This window comes from Hyla sarda, chromosome 10, assembly GCF_029499605.1.
Source record: "Hyla sarda isolate aHylSar1 chromosome 10, aHylSar1.hap1, whole genome shotgun sequence".
NCBI classification, from domain to species: Eukaryota; Metazoa; Chordata; class Amphibia; order Anura; family Hylidae; genus Hyla; species Hyla sarda.
Window position 1 is genome coordinate 128219054 of NC_079198.1, and position 17099 is coordinate 128236152.

The window sequence follows — 17099 nt, forward strand, 5'->3', positions numbered from 1 at the left end:
GGTGGCAGCAGAGAGCACTGTGGTCAGACTGGAAAGAACTACACAACTTCCTTTGGAGCCTACAGCAAAATTGAAGTAAATTATGAATCTCTATAACTTTCTGGCACATGTTTTCTTTTTTCTAAAAAAAAAGCGCCAAAGCTGTCCACAGGTTGTGTACGGTATTGCAGCTCGGCCCAATTTACTTCCATGAAGCTAAGTCTTTCTTCATTGTGTTTCTGTAACAGACCCATTGTTGTAACAGCGCCACACCTGCCCCACAGGCTGTGTCTGGTATTGTTCCCGGCTTCATAGACGTGAATAAGACTGCACTGAAGTACCAGGTCAGTGTTTCCCAACCAGATTGCCTCCAAATGTTGCAAAACTACAACTCCCAGCATGCCCGGGCAATCAATGGCTGTACGGGCATGCTGGGAGTTGTAGTTTTGCCACATCTGGAGGGTCGCAGTTTGGAGACCACTGTTTTAAAGGAACCAGAAAAACATGGGGGGAGATTTATCAAAACCTGTGCAGATAAAAAGTAGAGCCGTTGCCTATAGCAACCAATCAGATTTCTTCTTTCATTTTTTAACAAGGCCTGTGAAAAATGAAAGCAGCGATCTGATTGGTTGCTATGGGCAACTGGGCAACTTTTCCTTTTGAGAAATGTCCTCCATGTCTTTTTTTTTTTTCTCTAAAAACAGCACCACAACTGTTCACAGGTTGTGTGTGGTATTGCAGCTCAGCCCCATTCACTTCTATGAAGCTGAGGCCTATGGTTAGTTTAAAGGTTCGAAATATCACGAAATATGAATATTTTGTCAAGTTCTCACCATTTTTTACAAGCCTTTCTTCATCATATAAAATAAAAATAAAAACAGCGCCACACCTGCCCCACAGGCTGTGTCTGGTATTGCACTTCAGCTTTAAAGACGTGAATAGGACTGCAGTGATATACTAGACTGGTGTTTCCCAACTGGGGTGCCTCCAGCTGTTGCAAAACTACAACTCCCAGAATGACTCCCAGCGATATGGCTGTTTGTTCCACAAAAAGAAAACAGCGCCACACCTGCATCACAGAATGTGTCTGGTATTGCACCTTGGCTTTATAGACGTGAATAGGACTGCACTGAAATACTACACCAGTGCTTCCCAACCAGCTGTTGCAAAACTACAACTCCAAGCATGCCCGGACAGCCGTTGGCTGTCCGGGCATGCTGGGAGTTGTAGTTTTGCCACAGCTGAAGGCACCCTGTTTGGAAACACTGTACTAGACCCATCCTATGAGCAGGTGCTGCTGTGCTTGTGATGATTTAGAGAAACATGGCTGTTTGGTTCCACAAAAAACAGCGCCACACCTGCCCCACAGGCCGTGTCTGGTATTGCAGCTCAGCTTTATAGATGTGAATAGGACTGTTCTCTTGTGCTAAACCAGTGTTTCTCAACCAGCCGTTGCAAAACTGCAACTCTCATCATGCCTGGACGGCCAACGGCACATGCTGGGAGTTGTAGTTTAGCAACAGCTGGAGGCGCCCTGATTGAGGAAACACCGTTTTAGACCCATCCTATGGGCAGGTGCTGTCAAACAAAAAAATAAATAAATAAATAAAGTATTCGAAAATTGTATCAACTTGACATGAGACGATTAATATTTTGTGATATTGCGTTTGATGAGATATTATTGTTTGATAAGATATTAGCGCCGCGCCAAATCAGACGAGCGAGTATCACCAAGAGAGCGGAGCAGCCGGCGCTCCGGAGCAGTGTGACTGGAGCCGACAGATGGAATGATCAGAGGTCGGACGCTGCGTGCCGGGCCTCAGACTCAGCCGCAGAGAACAAAGGTTTTTTTTTTTTTTCAAAAGATTTCATCCCATACCCCCCTCACTCATGTCCGACCGTCGCCTGGAGAAAACTTTTTTTTTAATATTAATCCGGCGGCTTATGATCTCCGCTTGAGCGTCATTAATTGGCGCGGGGAGCACAGGCTGCATTACATGATAAACATACTTCTGTGATATGGCATTGGACTGGGGGGGGGGGGGGTACAGTTTGTTGATCAGGTGCGGACATCTCTACCTTGGCGCGGCGTGGCGTCTCCACCGCCGCCGTGGGCTGCTGCTCGTTAATATACACCGGTTTGGTGATGGCCGATGGCGGTCTGGTGGCTGACACGGCGGGGGACATCTCAGCGTGAATGGGCTGGGTGGGATCTCGGAGGCTTAAATCTTCTTTCAGGAGGCCACTGGGCTCGGCTTCAAAGCCTCGGCCTGCGAATACAGAGGAAAGGAGGATTAGAGAAGAAATTGGCCCCCGATCAGTGTATCCAGGGGCCGCGCCGTCACCTGAGGAGAACAGAGCAGCGGCGGGGAGCGTACACTGAGATTACAGATAGGAGGAGAACACTGAATAAAGAAGAATACACAACAATCGCTTAATGTTATATCCGGAATGTACAATACGTCTGCAGACCTGGGGGGGGGGGGGGGGGGGGGGACACACACCGTGTGACAGAATAGTATGCAGACCGGCCATGTCCCCTGATGACAATGTATCTCAGTCCCATTGAAAACACGGTGTAAGCAACACTAAAGCCCCATTCACATGGTGGAATCTCTGGCCGTAAAGGTGCTGGCATAACAAGGGCATTCAAAAATGTAGAGTATCCATAGACAGCAATGCATTTCTGAACAGAATTGACATGTTCATTCCTTCCGCGGAGCTCGGAACTGGAATTTCTCTGGCAATGGAATTTCCAAAATGAATTATTCCAGATCACTTGACCTGATTGGTAGAAGACAGATCACATGACCTAACTAATTGGTAGAAGACAGATCACATGGCCTGATTGGTAAAAGACAGATCACATGACCTGATTGGTAGCAGACAGATCACATGACCTGATTTCTAGAGGACAGATTACATGACCTGACTGATAGAAGACAGATCACATGACCTGACTAATTGGTAGAAGAAAGGTCACATGACCTGACTGATTGGTAGAAGAAAGGTCACATGGCCTGATTTATAGAAGACAGATCACATAACCTGATTGGTAGCAGACAGATCACATGACCTGATTTACAGAAGACAGATCACATGACCTGATTTCTAGAAGACAGATCACATGACCTGATTTATAGAAGACAGATCACATAACCTGATTGGTAGCAGACAGATCACATGACCTGATTTATAGAAGACAGATCACATAACCTGATTGGTAGCAGACAGATCACATGACCTGATTTACAGAAGACAGATCACATAACCTGATTGGTAGCAGACAGATCACATGACCTGATTTACAGAAGACAGATCACATGACCTGATTGGTAGAAGCTGCGATCTGCTGAAACTTCCTGAAATTTTGTTACAACAACCTGGAAAAAAAAATCTGTTTTTACAAATTAAAAATATGAAAATAAAATAAAAGGTGGTGAGAGCGATGGGGATCAGGATGAAACTGAGCCAGGAACCCCTAAATATATTTCCACAAAACAATAAAGCGCCATCCTACAACCTCAACTAACATACGATTGCTGGCATGTGGCAAAAATACCAGCCGGCAGGTCTCTTTATACCCATACAGTATATACACGCTACATAACAACGCACTGTTAGTTTAACACAAATTGTGCGCATTATTTTACTCTCCACCCCACCCCCGTCCGTCCCCCTCAGGAGATGCGCTGCCCTTTCCTTCCCAAGAAATACAGACCAATGGGACAATTAACCATGAGCTAAATGATCTCTATGTATAAGGCGGAGGCGCACATAACAGCGGGGACCACGCGTTTCGCTCGTGGTATATTTCCTTAATTATAACCCTATGTTGTCGCGGTCTCCGGTGGCGTCTACGCCGGGTTATCAGCAATTACAGCCTAGCTGTTAGGTTGTGCGTAATTGCATTCATTTGTCTAAATGAATGCTCCCCACTGACTGCTTGTGTTCACCAATTCACAGACTCCGATCATCCCAGGAAGCGAGAACGCGTCTCGTAAGCAAACGCAGCCAGACAGAAAAGATGTCTCCAGTGGTGACGATTAGCGCTCTGCTGCCGACTATTCCCTTAATGATTTCCAAGTTCTCCTTAGAATCCAGTAAGCAAATCTCGGTTAATAAAGCTTTCTACCTGGGCGGCGCATTCGCCAAAGTGCAGCGCGTTCATCTACCCGCTCAGTTATTGCAATTAAGGGAAACAGAGGAGAGATATTTTATTGCTCAATTTTATTTGATGCTAGGCTGCTAAAAATAAGGGGGGGGGGGGGGGGGCAGGGAGCTGTCGACTAATCCACGGCGAGGAGCGGTCTGGCATCCGGATAATCTCACTCTGGGGGTCTGTAAACCCCTCTTTGATGCTCTGGGTTGACATTAAAAACATCAATGTGAAATCTTTATCTGCAGGATCGGATTCTTTGCAGCAGTGAGAATGGTTCATCCCAATCTGATTGAGGATGAGGGTCGATGAATGGTTTCGGCGATGGAGCGTTGTACAGTGACCCCCCGACCTACGATGGCCCCGACATACGATCATTTCAACATACGATGGCCTCTCAGAGGCAGCATCAACATACGATGCTTTTGTATGTCGGGGCCATCGCATAAACGGCTATCCGGCCGCGCAGACTGCTTCAGCTGCCACCGGATAGCCGTTTACGGTGCCCCGTGTGGTCCGCTGACGATCACTTACCTGTCCTCGGGGCTCCGGCGCGACCTCTTCGGGATCCTCTGCGTCGTCGGCGCTCTCCATCGTCGTCATCGCGTCGCTGGGCACGCCGTCCCGTCATCCAATAGGAGCAGCTTGCCTGGTGACGTGATGGCGGCGACGGAGAGCGAGGATGCCGGGGAAGCAGAGGCCTTGCCGAAGGGGACGCGGCGACAACGATGGACAGCGACATCCAGGGCAGCGGTGACGGTCCGGAGCGCCGGGGACAGGTGAGTACAACTACCTCTACCAGTGGTCTTCAACCTGCGGACCTCCAGATATTGCAAAACTACAACTACCAGCATGCCCGGACAGCCGTTGGCTGTCCGGGCATGCTGGGTGTTGTAGTTTTGCAACATCTGGAGGTCCGCAGGTTGTAGACCACTGTCCTATACTTTACATTGCACGGATCCCTCAACATACGATGGTTTCAACATACGATGGTCCGTTTGGAACGGATTACCATCGTATGTTGAGGGACCACTGTATATTATGAGCAGGTAATGCAACAGTGGTGGGAACTTCATAGGTCCATAGAGGACAATAGGAAGCGGAACATTTGTGAAATGTGCAGGAAAAAGGCTCCGCTGGTCTCTAAGCTAACACAATGAGTATGGTAGAATATCTTTTACAATTATTTGGTTTTTTGCTATGAAGAGACACATAAGATGCATTCATCTACATGCATAGCCCCTTTATTACTGCCCACTTCTCTTCTACAATTGGGCACTACCCTATATAGAGATTAGATTAGACCTGTGACCCTGCTTAAAGGGGTACTCCACTGAAAAACATTTTTTTTAATCAACTGGTGCCAGAAAGTTAAACCGATTTTGTAAATTACTTCTGTTTAAAAATCTTAATCCTTCCAGTACTTATCAGCTGCTTTATACTACAGAGGAAGTTCTTTTCTTTTTGAATTTCTTTTCTGTCTGACCACAGTGCTCTCTGCTGACACCTCTGTCCATTTCAGGAACTGTCCAGAGAAGGATGGGTTTGCTATGGGGATTTGCTTCTACTCTGGATAGTTCCTGAAATGGACAGAGGTGTCAGCAGAGAGCACTGTGGTCAGACAGAAAGGCCTAACCAGCGGGCACCAACTGAAGTGCCTCGGCCTGCTCCCGAAGAGGAGGTTTGGCCGGCCCAACAGGCACCAACTGCCGTTCCCCCAGTGGCGCAAGCCTTTGCAGTACAAATGGTGGTCAAAGTCAGCCCCACCATTACAGAGTCCACTTTGTCATGGGTGAACTGGAACACCTGAGTGAGTCCAATGGAGGGGCACAGTCCCGTGGACCCCGCTACATGTCCCAGCCTCGGAAGCAGTCCGATCGGCGAGGCTGGGATGGCAAGTTTCCAGGTTGAAGAATCTGCTTTGCGTAACTAACTTTACCTTGTGAAGTACTTGTGTTGTCTACAGGTTATGCAACGTTTAAGAAGAAGTGCCTGACGAACTTGTCAAGAAGTTTATTTGTAACCATTTGCGTAAGTGTACGTGCCCGGCTTTTAGCCGTGATTCTTTACTAAGAACTCTAAAGCGTACCAGAACTGTGGAAGCATGCTTGACAAAGGCTACACTATAGCCGAAACGTTGCACTACTGATGACCTAAATAAAGACCACAGCCTTTTTGATATTGGGAGTCTGCATACTTCTTGCTGTGACCTACACCACTTGGATATATACCGTATTTATCGGGGTATACCACGCACCGGCCTATAACACGCACCCTCATTTTACCAAGGATATTTGGGTAAAAAAAGTTTTTTACCCAAATATCCATGATAAAATGAGGGTGCGTGTGTGCGCGTGTATACCCCGATATACCCCAGGAAAGGCAGGGGGAGAGAGGCCGTCGCTGCCCGCTTCTCTCCACCTGCCTTTCCTGGGGTTTATAGCGCTGCTGTCGGCCCTTTTCACCCCCTGGTTATCGGCGCCGCTGCCTGTTCTGTCCCCCTGACTATCGGTGCCGGCGCCGATAGCCAGGGGGGAGAGAAGCGGCGCCGACAGCCAGGGGGAGAGAAGGGGCAGCGGCACCCATTGCCGGCGCCGCTGCCCCGTTGCCTCCCCCCCATCCCCGGTGGCATAATTACCTGAGTCGGGTCCGCGCTGCTCCAGGCCTCCATCGTGCGTCCCCAGCGTCGTTGCTATGCACGGCGCGGCGCATGACGTCGTTCAGCGCATAGCAACGACGGAGGCCTGGAGCAGCGGAGCAGCGCGGACCCGACTCAGGTAATTATGCCACCGGGGATGGGGGGAGGCAACGGGGCAGCGGCGCCGGCAATGGGTGCCGCTGCCCCTTCTCTCCCCCTGGCTGTCGGCGCCGATAGCCAGGGGGTGAGAAGGGCCGACAGCAGCGCTCTAGACCCCAGGAAAGGCAGGGGGAGAGAAGCGGGCAGCGACGGCCTCTCTCCCCCTGCCTTTCCTGGGGGGGTATCGGCGTATAACACGCACACAGACTTTAGGCTAAAAATTTTAGCCTAAAAAGTGCATGTTATACGCCGATAAATACGGTATATATATATATATATATATATATATATATATATCCCCTTAAGGATGCAGCCCTATTTCACCTTAAGGACTGAGCCCTTTTTCGCAATTATGACCACCGTCACTTTACGAATTAATAACGCGAAAATGCTTTTACCGAATATTCTGATTCTGAGAGTTTTTTCGTGACATATTCTACTTCATTTTGGTGATAAATTTTCGGTGTTACTTGCATCCTTTGTTGGTGAAAAATCCCAAAATTTCATGAAAATTTAGAAAATTTTTAATTTTTCTAACTTTGAAGCTCTCTACTTGTAAGGAAAATGGATATTCCAAATAAATTTTATTTTTCTTCACAAACACAATATGTCCACTTTATGTTGGCATCATAAAATGGACATATTTTTGCTTTTTGAAAAAATTAGAGGGCTTCAAAGTAGAGCAGCAATTTTCATAAATGTCATGAAAATTGCTAAATCTGAAGGGACAGATGTTACAGAACTACAACTCCCAGCATGCCTGGGCAGTCGAGGCATGCTGAGAGTTGTAGTTTGGCAACATCTGGAGGGCTACTGTTTGGGCACCACTGTAACAGTGGTCTCCAAACTGTGACCCTCCAGATGTTGCAAAACTACAACTCCCAGCATGCCCAGACAGCCTTTGGCTGTCTGGGCATGCTGGGAGTTGCAGTTTGGCCTTCCTAGTGGTTGCCACAGTAAAGATCGATTTACTTTCACTTTCAATTCCCCCCCCCCCCCCCCCCCACTGTTGATTCCCTACCTGAGCAAAGATCCAGCAGGCTCCAGCGAAGATCCCAGGTCCCCAGGCATCTTCTCCTGCAGGTACGGCCTCCATCTTCTTCCCAGACCCCTTCGATATCCAGGGGCGGGCAGAACGGGGGGTTGCCATGGCAACCCCCTGTCCTGCGCTGCCATTGGTCAGAACTCCGTTCTGACTAATGGCAGGGGATAGGAGGAGATCACAGCTTAGCGACCTCCCTCCTATCCCTCAGGATGATCAGGGCTGTGGCTGACAGCTCCGATCAGCCCTATTTTCCGGGTGATCGGGTCACCAGAGACCCGATCAGGCCGGAATTGGAGAAAATCACATGTCTGAATTGACATGCGATTTTCTCCGATCGCCGACATGGAGGGGTCTCAGGACCCCCCTGGGCGATGTGCCGGGGTGCCTGCTGAATGATTTCAGCAGGCATCCGGCTCCGGTCCCCAACCGGCTAGCGATGGGGACCGGATTTCCCACGGGCGTATGGATACGCCCTGCGTCCTTAAGGATTCAGAATGCAGGGCGTATCCATACACCCTGTGTCCTGAAGAGGTTAAATATTGTCCAAGTAATATATTTTTGCTCATATCTTTGTACAAGTGAGAATTCATGTTAGTGCACTATAATGTTTATGGTGTGCTGTAATAAAATGTATATAATATGTTTGTACAAAAATGTTCAAGTGTGCAGAGTCTTTTATATATGGCGATTTATATAGGAGGTATCCTGACCCGGTCGGGAGAAGCGTAACCATTGCCTCACCGTAAGGACAATTACCCACTAGGTATAGGGAACAATAGTAATACCTGTATAAAATTGTCAGTATCACACATAGTCCAATTAATTTAGTCAGTCTATATAATGTAGTATATAATCTAGTCAAAATGCTTAGTTAGGACTGTATCTAACATTTACATTCCCAGTCCATATTGTCAAAGTGTTTATGTATCTAACATTTTTCCTGTCCCCGTGTACAGGGTGCTCTCCTGGCCAGAGGGTTCCCCTGCAACTTAAGTAAAGCAAGTAGAGTGACAGAAATGCTGTATATAGAGGTAAAAAGGTTATGTTGTATAAAGTACGTATGGAGTTCTGGGGAGAAGTGTTTAGTACCGAGGGGCCCCAGCAGCTAAGGCATTGAGTAGATAGTAGGAAAAGCGCGGCGCTCCTATATGTGTGCGCATGCGCTCCCTCTACACTTCCAGCTGTATCCTCGTGGTTTCTGTTTATATCCGGTCACGTCAGCGTTTGCGCGTCTAATATGATGTGATAATATAATATGACGTTTATTAATCATGATGGGCCCGCCTGTGATCCCCGCCTCTGTGAGCACTCACATATAATACTGTATATTATTGATCGTTGTTCTTATGTTATGATGGCACATTGTATTATGTACAACTCTGTACTCTTAATGCACTTTTAATGTCACTTGATATCCCTTTGTTGTTATTTATATGCTAATGTATGATGTCAGTTGTGACATCACTATGTTCGCCCTATTTATACCTCTGTATGTGTAATTGCTTGAGAAGGGCTGCATGTTAGCAGCAGAAACGTTGCCTTCTGCATTTTTGATGGAATAAACACTTTTCACAAGTTTTCTATCTACATCCCTGGAGTGCTGCAGTGTTCTTTACTTCTTGGAATTTTTGGAGTCCCGGGACCTGGGTCCCTCACTGAGTTGCACCCACTACTTTAAAATTCTGATGGTGTGCTGCTTTTATTACATTTTTCTAGTAGGAAAAGAAAGTGAGAGGCCGCTTACCATGTCCGTGTTCCCAGGTAATTCTTCATTTTCTTTTCATTCAGTGCTTTAAAATGGCCAGCAAGGCGAAGTCAGACGCCTGGATGGCGTTGCAATTATATAGGTGCTAACTAATTAACTAAATAATTAATTAATTAAATAGGTGCCAACTGGGCTGCAGCACCGCCCAGCTCATTAATATTCCTCCCTCTTCTCCCCGCTCTGTAATGAAGAGGGAGAGGCGGAGGGAGGGGAGGAATATAGATGAGTCGGGCGGCGCTGCGGCTGATGGCCGCTGACGTCAGAGTGCCAGTTACACCACCTGTGCCAGTTAGCGCCTAATTAGCATATATGGAAAAATGAAGATTTCAGCTAAACGGTGGGGTGGGTCCGGGCACGGTAGGCATCAAACTGATCAGCGTGTTAGTGCGGATCAACTGGCTTCAGAAAGTTAAAACTTTTTTTTATATCAACTGGCTCCAGAAAGTTAAACAGATTTGTAAATGACTTCTATTAAAAAATCTTAATCCTTCCAATAATTATCAGCTGCTGAAGTTGAGTTGTTCTTTTCTGTCTGGTAACAGTGCTCTCTGCTGACACCTCTGTCTGTCTCGGGAACTGCACAGAGTAGAAGAGGTTTGTTATGGGGATTTGCTTCTACTCTGGACAGTTCCCAAGACACGTGTCATCAGAGAGTACGAGTACTGTATATATATATATATATATATATATATATATATATATATATAAAGTTTTTTTCCAAGATAACCCCTTTAATAAGTGAGCCACTAGATAATAGTGATGTGTATAGGCCATATTTGAATTCGCGATATTTCACGAATATATGGACCAATATTTATTCTATATTCGCGAAATTCGCATATTCAATATATTCGTGGTTATTTTTGGGTGCGCATGCGGATAACTACCTACCTATCTATATTATCTATCTCCTAATATTCTTTAGTGACGATATTCGCAAATGTGAGGATTTTTGCATATTCTCATATTTGCGACAATTCGCTTTCCAGTCTAAGGCTGGGTCCACACTACGTTTTGTCCCATACGGGAGCGCATACGGCAGGAGGGAGCTAAAACCTCGCGCTCCCGTATGTGACCGTATGTGCTCCCGTATGCCATTCACTTCAATGAGCCGACCGGAGTGAAACGTTCGGTCCGGTCGGCTCATTTTTGCGCCGTATGCGCTTTTACAACCGGACCTAAAACCGTGGTTGACCACAGTTTTAGGTCCGGTTGTAAAAGCGCATACGGCGCAAAAATGAGCCGACCGGACCGAACGTTTCACTCCGGTCGGCTCATTGAAGTGAATGGCATACGGGAGCACATACGGTCACATACGGGAGCGCGAGGTTTTAGCTCCCTCCTGCCGTGTGCGCTCCCGTATGGGACAAAACGTAGTGTGGACCCAGCCTAATACAGTAAATCGTATAGGAGGCTTCTTCAGACCACAAGCTGGAAGCCGGGAGGGATGAGATCACTGGGATGTGTTCTGTGGGAAAAAATAAATTACGAATATTCCTAATTGCGAATATATAGCGCTATATTCGCCATATTAGTTATTATGCGAATATGCGAAATTCGCAATAAATATTCAAATTGCGAATATTCGCATTCAACAATACTAGATAACAAACTTTGGACCATCAAAATAAATGGCACATGCCACCTAAGCTGGAAGTATATCCTAGTATCTCAAAGTCAATACATGTGGCCTACTAGTACTCCCTGATGATTTCCAGATCAGCACCTTTTAGGTTTCTTAAAGGGGTTATCCAGGGAAAAAAAAATGTTATATAACAACTGGCTCCAGAAAGTTGAACAGATTTGTAAATTACTTCTATTAAAAAATCTTAATCATTTCAGTACTTATGAGCTGCTGAAGTTGAGTTGTTCTTTTCTGTCTAAGTGCTCTCTGATGACACCTGTCTCGGGAAACACCCAGTTTAGAAGCAAATCCCCATAGCAAACCTCTTCTACTCTGTGCAGTTCCTGAGACAAGCAGAGATGTCAGCAGAGAGCACTGTTGCCAGACAGAAAACAACAACTCAACTTCAGCAGCTGATAATTATTGAAAGGATTAAGATTTTTTAATACAAGTAATTTACAAATCTGTTTAACTTTCTGGAGCCAGTTGATATAAAAAAAAAAAAAAAGTTTTTTCCTGGAATACCCCTTTAATGAAAACCCTTTGGATAGAAGTGCTTCTGGGGGATTTGAAGTCTGGTTGTAGTGCTCTGTTGTGGTCTTGAAATCAACCCTTTTGTGCTGATCATATTCTTCCCAGTCATCTCACTTAGGTTAGAAGAGTTTCCCAACTGTGTCCAAGTGAACGTATACTACACCGATACACCTAGGATGGTAGAGGATCCTGGTTATCCTGGTAATTTCCTAGTCAATTCGTTTACGCACCTAGTACTACATGGTGGTCCCCAAACCAACCCTCTGGGGTGTTCTCAGTATCAATACTCTTAGGGCTCTGAGTGGTCCCATAACAACACTTGTAGGCTGGTTATATTCTCCAATGGTCTCTAAAAGGGGTTGTTTTCCATGATCATGATGTAGCTGGGCATAATTGTGGTGTCCCGGTACCGCATCCTATACGGTACCTATGTATGTTTGGGTCTCCATAGCCAGAGTCCCTAGGACGTAGGGATCCCTGTCACTTATTTAACCCCTAGTCGCCTCTATTCTAGTGTATAAATCACTAAGTTATTCAAAGGTTAATGTAAATAGAATAACATATGCAAATAAATGGTTAATTACTTGTTTCCATAGCATTGCAGGACCTGCGGGTCATGTGACTAGGTGAACTCTATGGTATTGAGCTTAAGGACCTTTGGAGGCCCTGTGACGTAAGCAATCCCATTACTCCATGTAATGGTGAATGGCAGATGTTCGGACCAATCAGATTCGCCCCGCCCCCTGCCCATATAAGGGAGCGGCGGCCATCTTCTCGCTCTCTTGTTCCTGGGTTGCTAAACTAGCAACAGCTCTCTTGTTCCTGGGCAAGCAAGACCTGCGCAGCAATTATCACAGTGAGTTAGGCCCGAGCCTTGCGGTGACAGCTGAACAATCTAATTATAGAGTGTATCAATTCCCAGACACTCTGCAGCATCACCGGACCTAATAATTCCCCTAAATACGGACGGATCTAAAAATCTCTCCCTAAATTCAGAGACTGTATATCTAGCTCAAGGTCCGCTACAACTGTCAGTCACTAAACAACCTAAGGACTGTTTGTATGAGACTGTTACTGTGCCGTGGATATTGTAAGCACTTCAGTAAAAAGTTATTCAAGTTCAAGATCAATCTCCTTGTGGACCTTCAGTTATTTTATGCACCTATCGTTACTGGGAAGGGTCGGCGATAGGCCGGAACATTGATTCAGCATACCAGCCCTCAGCCTGGCGTCACAAACTCTAGGGTTAACATTAGCCCCTTCTATACCTATACCATACCACCACTACCATACACCCCCCCTAGGGCTACCACATAATTATGTTATGAGTAACTTGCCAATGGTACTCAATGGCCCAGATTTGCTATTGTAAACCTGACATGTTTTGTTGAGTTGTGCGTCAGAATTTGCGCCAGAATTGAAAAAAACCTGACTAACTCTCCATTTTACAGAGAAAAAAAAAAGGAGGGAGTAGTCGCTGGGTAAAGTGGGCATGGCCACTGAAAAGGGGGCGTTACCCTGACATTTTCACAAAAACCCAACATATTTACTAAGGTTTCCACAGAAAATGTGGTGGATTTGAGCCGAGGAAAACCCGACAGATCAGAACATGTGTGAAAAAGAAAAATCAAAATGTAGGGAAACCTAAATACCGTGGAAAAAACTTTTGTATGGAATTAAAACCCACAAAGAAACCCACACAACACTCTTAGTAAATCAGGGCCCTTGACTTGATGGTTTCCCAGTCTGTACATAGGTTGGCATTTTATCATACTCCGATGAAGGTCATGACATGTTGCTTTCTCAGAAGCCAATTCTGGTCCCCAAAATTTGTTCTTGATGTGAAGATGGTGTTAAAGGAGTACTCCGCCCCTAGACATCTTATCCCCAATCCAAAGGATAGGGGATAAGGTGTTTGATTACGGGGGTCCCGCCGCTGGGAACCCCCACGATCTCGGCTGCAGCACCCCAGACATCTGGTGTACGGAGTGAACTTTGCTCCGTGCCGGATGACTGGTGATGCGGGGCGGAGAATCGTGATGTCACGGTCACACCCCGCTCGTGGCGTCATGGCCACGCCCCTTCAATGCAAGTCTATGGGAGGGGGTGTGACCGTGACGTCACAAGCCTCCGCCCAGCATTGCCAGTCATCCGGCTCCCATAGACTTGCATTGAGGGGGTGTGGCCATGAAGTCCCGAGCCACCGTGACGTCACGAGCCTCCGGCGCTGAAGGATAAAGGATAGCCAGGTGCAGCAGGGAGATCGTGTGGGTCCCCAGCGGCGGAACCCCCACTCCATCAGACATCTTATCCCTATCCTTTCGATAGGGGAGAAGATGTCTAGGGGCAGAGTACCACTTTAAAGCACTAGCACTACTACATTTTTGGCCCCTGCAGAGTTCTGATTTTGCAGAATGGCAGCTTATATAAGGTGAAGGATAGGGACCTGTTTTGCTGAGGTGTCCTCTGACTTCTTCAGGCCCCTTTGCAGTTTTTTTCTGGGCCAATTGAGTACAAAATAACTTCCCTTCTAGAACGTGACGCCCCGGAAGAAGCCTTGGAGCGAAACGTCGGGTGGTGGAGGCTGGTCCAATCTTAGAGTCCACTGGGTAATGACTGTCTTTATTCCTTGCTGCTATTAATTAGGTGATACTCTTCCTTCCCTGCTTTGCATTCTTTATGTGATTCTTTGCACTATGCCCCTTATACTTACCGATAATGATGATTGTCGGGAAAGTTGTATATCCCTAATATAAGCCTTTTACATTGTGGTCACATCGAATTGCCAGTCTCCATTTTCAGTTTCCATCAGCTGTACTCTCTTGTTGTACGCAATTTTTACGTGTTTTTAAATGTATGTCTATTGAGCGTTTATATCTAATAAAATGATGCTGTTGTTTGATCTATACGCTTTCTTTGCCTCTTGTTATGCCCATCAATAATGCCAACACTAGGTTGCTGATTGTTGTGAATTTCCATTGACGTTCCTGCCATTTCCGGCACAGGCGGCTCCTCCAAGAAAACATTCTCCATTTCTGTCTTTGATGCCCTATAATTTTATGTTTTATGTATTTAAATGTCACCACCGGGATCCAAGCCTCACATCAAAATATTACTGTACGTAGTTGGGAGAGGAAGGGAGGAGGACACATGAGGGCGGGTGACATTTTGGGATTTTTCTTTCAAAGAGTAGTATTAAGAGGTTATGCATGATTACAACGCTCAAGCCGAAATGCGAAGATTTCGAGGGAGGGATTTTATCTGATTTCTTTGGCTGCAGAATAAAATTTGTAAAAAAAATAAATATATATATATATATATATATATATATATATATATATATATATATATATATATTCAAGGGAGTCTCCTCCGAAATTCAGAGAAGGAACAAAGGGATGTCATTGTAGATGTAGGATAAAAGGTGTACTCCCCTGGAAAACATATTTTTTTTTAAATCAAGTGGTGCCAGAAAGTTAAACAGATTTGTAAATTACTTCTATTAAAAAATCTTAATCCTTCCAGTACTTATCAGCTGCTATTAGCTCCACAGGAAGTTCTTTTCTTTTTGGATTTTCTTTCTGTCTGAGCACAGTGCTCTCTGCTGACACCTCTGTTCATTTTAGGAACTGCCCAGACTAGGAGCAAATCCCCATAGCAAACCTCTCCTGCTCTGGACAGTTCCTGACATGGACAGAGGTGTCAGCAGAGAGCACTGTGGTCAGACAAAAAGAAAAGAACATCCTCTGTGGCATACATCAGCTGATAAGTACTGTAAGGATTAAGATTTTTAAATAGAAGTAATTTAGAAATTTGTTTAACTTTCTGGCACCAGCTGAATTAAAGATTTTTTTTCCAGTGGAGTACCCATTTTAACATATATACCAATACATCTAGGATTGTAGAATATCCTGGTGGTTTCCAAGTCAATGGGGGGAGATTTATCAAACCCCGTGCAAAGGAAGAGTGATGCTGTTTCCCATAGAAACCAAACAGATTGCCACTTTCATTTTTCACAGGCCCCTTTAAAAAAAAAAAAAAAAAAAAAAGCGATCTGATTGGTTGCTATGGGCAACTGCCCCACTCTTCCTCTGCACAGGTTTTGATAAATCTCCCCCAATATGGGTAGAGTAGTACTACGTGGTGGTCTCCAAACCAACAGTTTTTGGGTGAATTATGGACAAGTACAATACCATAGTACAACATCCATAGTTTCAAATGTGGCCTAAAAACACATCTCTTCAGACAGGCCTATAACAGTCTCTAATTGGCCTCAACATATCCTAAACATATCCCCAACATATCCTCAACATATCCCCAACATATCCTCAACATATCCTCAACATATCCCCAAACATATCCCCAAACATATCCCCAACATATCCTCAACATATCCCCAAACATATCCCCAAACATATCCCCAACATATCCCCAACATATCCTCAACATATCCTCAACATATCCTAAACATATCCTCAACATATCCCCAAACATATCCCCAAACATATCCCCAACATATCCTCAACATATCCTCACCATATCCTCAACATATCCCCAACATATCCCCAACATATCCCCAACATATCCCCAACATATCCCCAACATATCCCCAACATATCCTCAATATATCCTCAACATATCCTCAACATATCCTCAACATATCCTCAACATATCCCCAACATATCCCCAACATATCCCCAACATATCCTCAACATATCCCCAACATATCCCCAACATATCCCCAACATATCCCCAACATATCCCCAACATATCCCCAACATATCCTCAACATATCCCCAACATATCCCCAACATATCCCCAACATATCCCCAACATATCCTCAACATATCCCCAACATATCCCCAACATATCCTCAACATATCCCCAACATATCTCCAACATATCCTCAACATATCCTCAACATATCCTCAACATATCCCCAACATATCCCCAACATATCCTCAACATATCCCCAACATATCCCCAACATATCCCCAACATATCCCCATCATATCCCCAACATATCTCCAACATATCCTCAACATATCCCCAACATATCCTCAACATATCCCCAACATATCCCCAACATATCCCCAACATATCCCCAACATTTCCCCAACATATCCTCAACATATCCCCAACATATCACCAACATATCCTCAACATATCCCCAACATATCCCCATCATATCCCCAA

At 45.5% G+C, this 17099-nt stretch overlaps 1 protein-coding gene across 2 annotated transcripts in view; it reads right to left on the reverse strand.

The window, feature by feature from the left end:
- Positions 1-17099, reverse strand: part of DRAXIN (dorsal inhibitory axon guidance protein) — a 73290-nt gene that overhangs the window by 11556 nt on the left and 44635 nt on the right. For both annotated transcript variants that reach the window (XM_056542219.1, XM_056542218.1), the window contains exon 3: positions 2059-2249. In XM_056542219.1, the coding sequence (XP_056398194.1) occupies positions 2059-2249 (191 nt within the window). The remainder of the gene's footprint in view (positions 1-2058; positions 2250-17099) is intronic.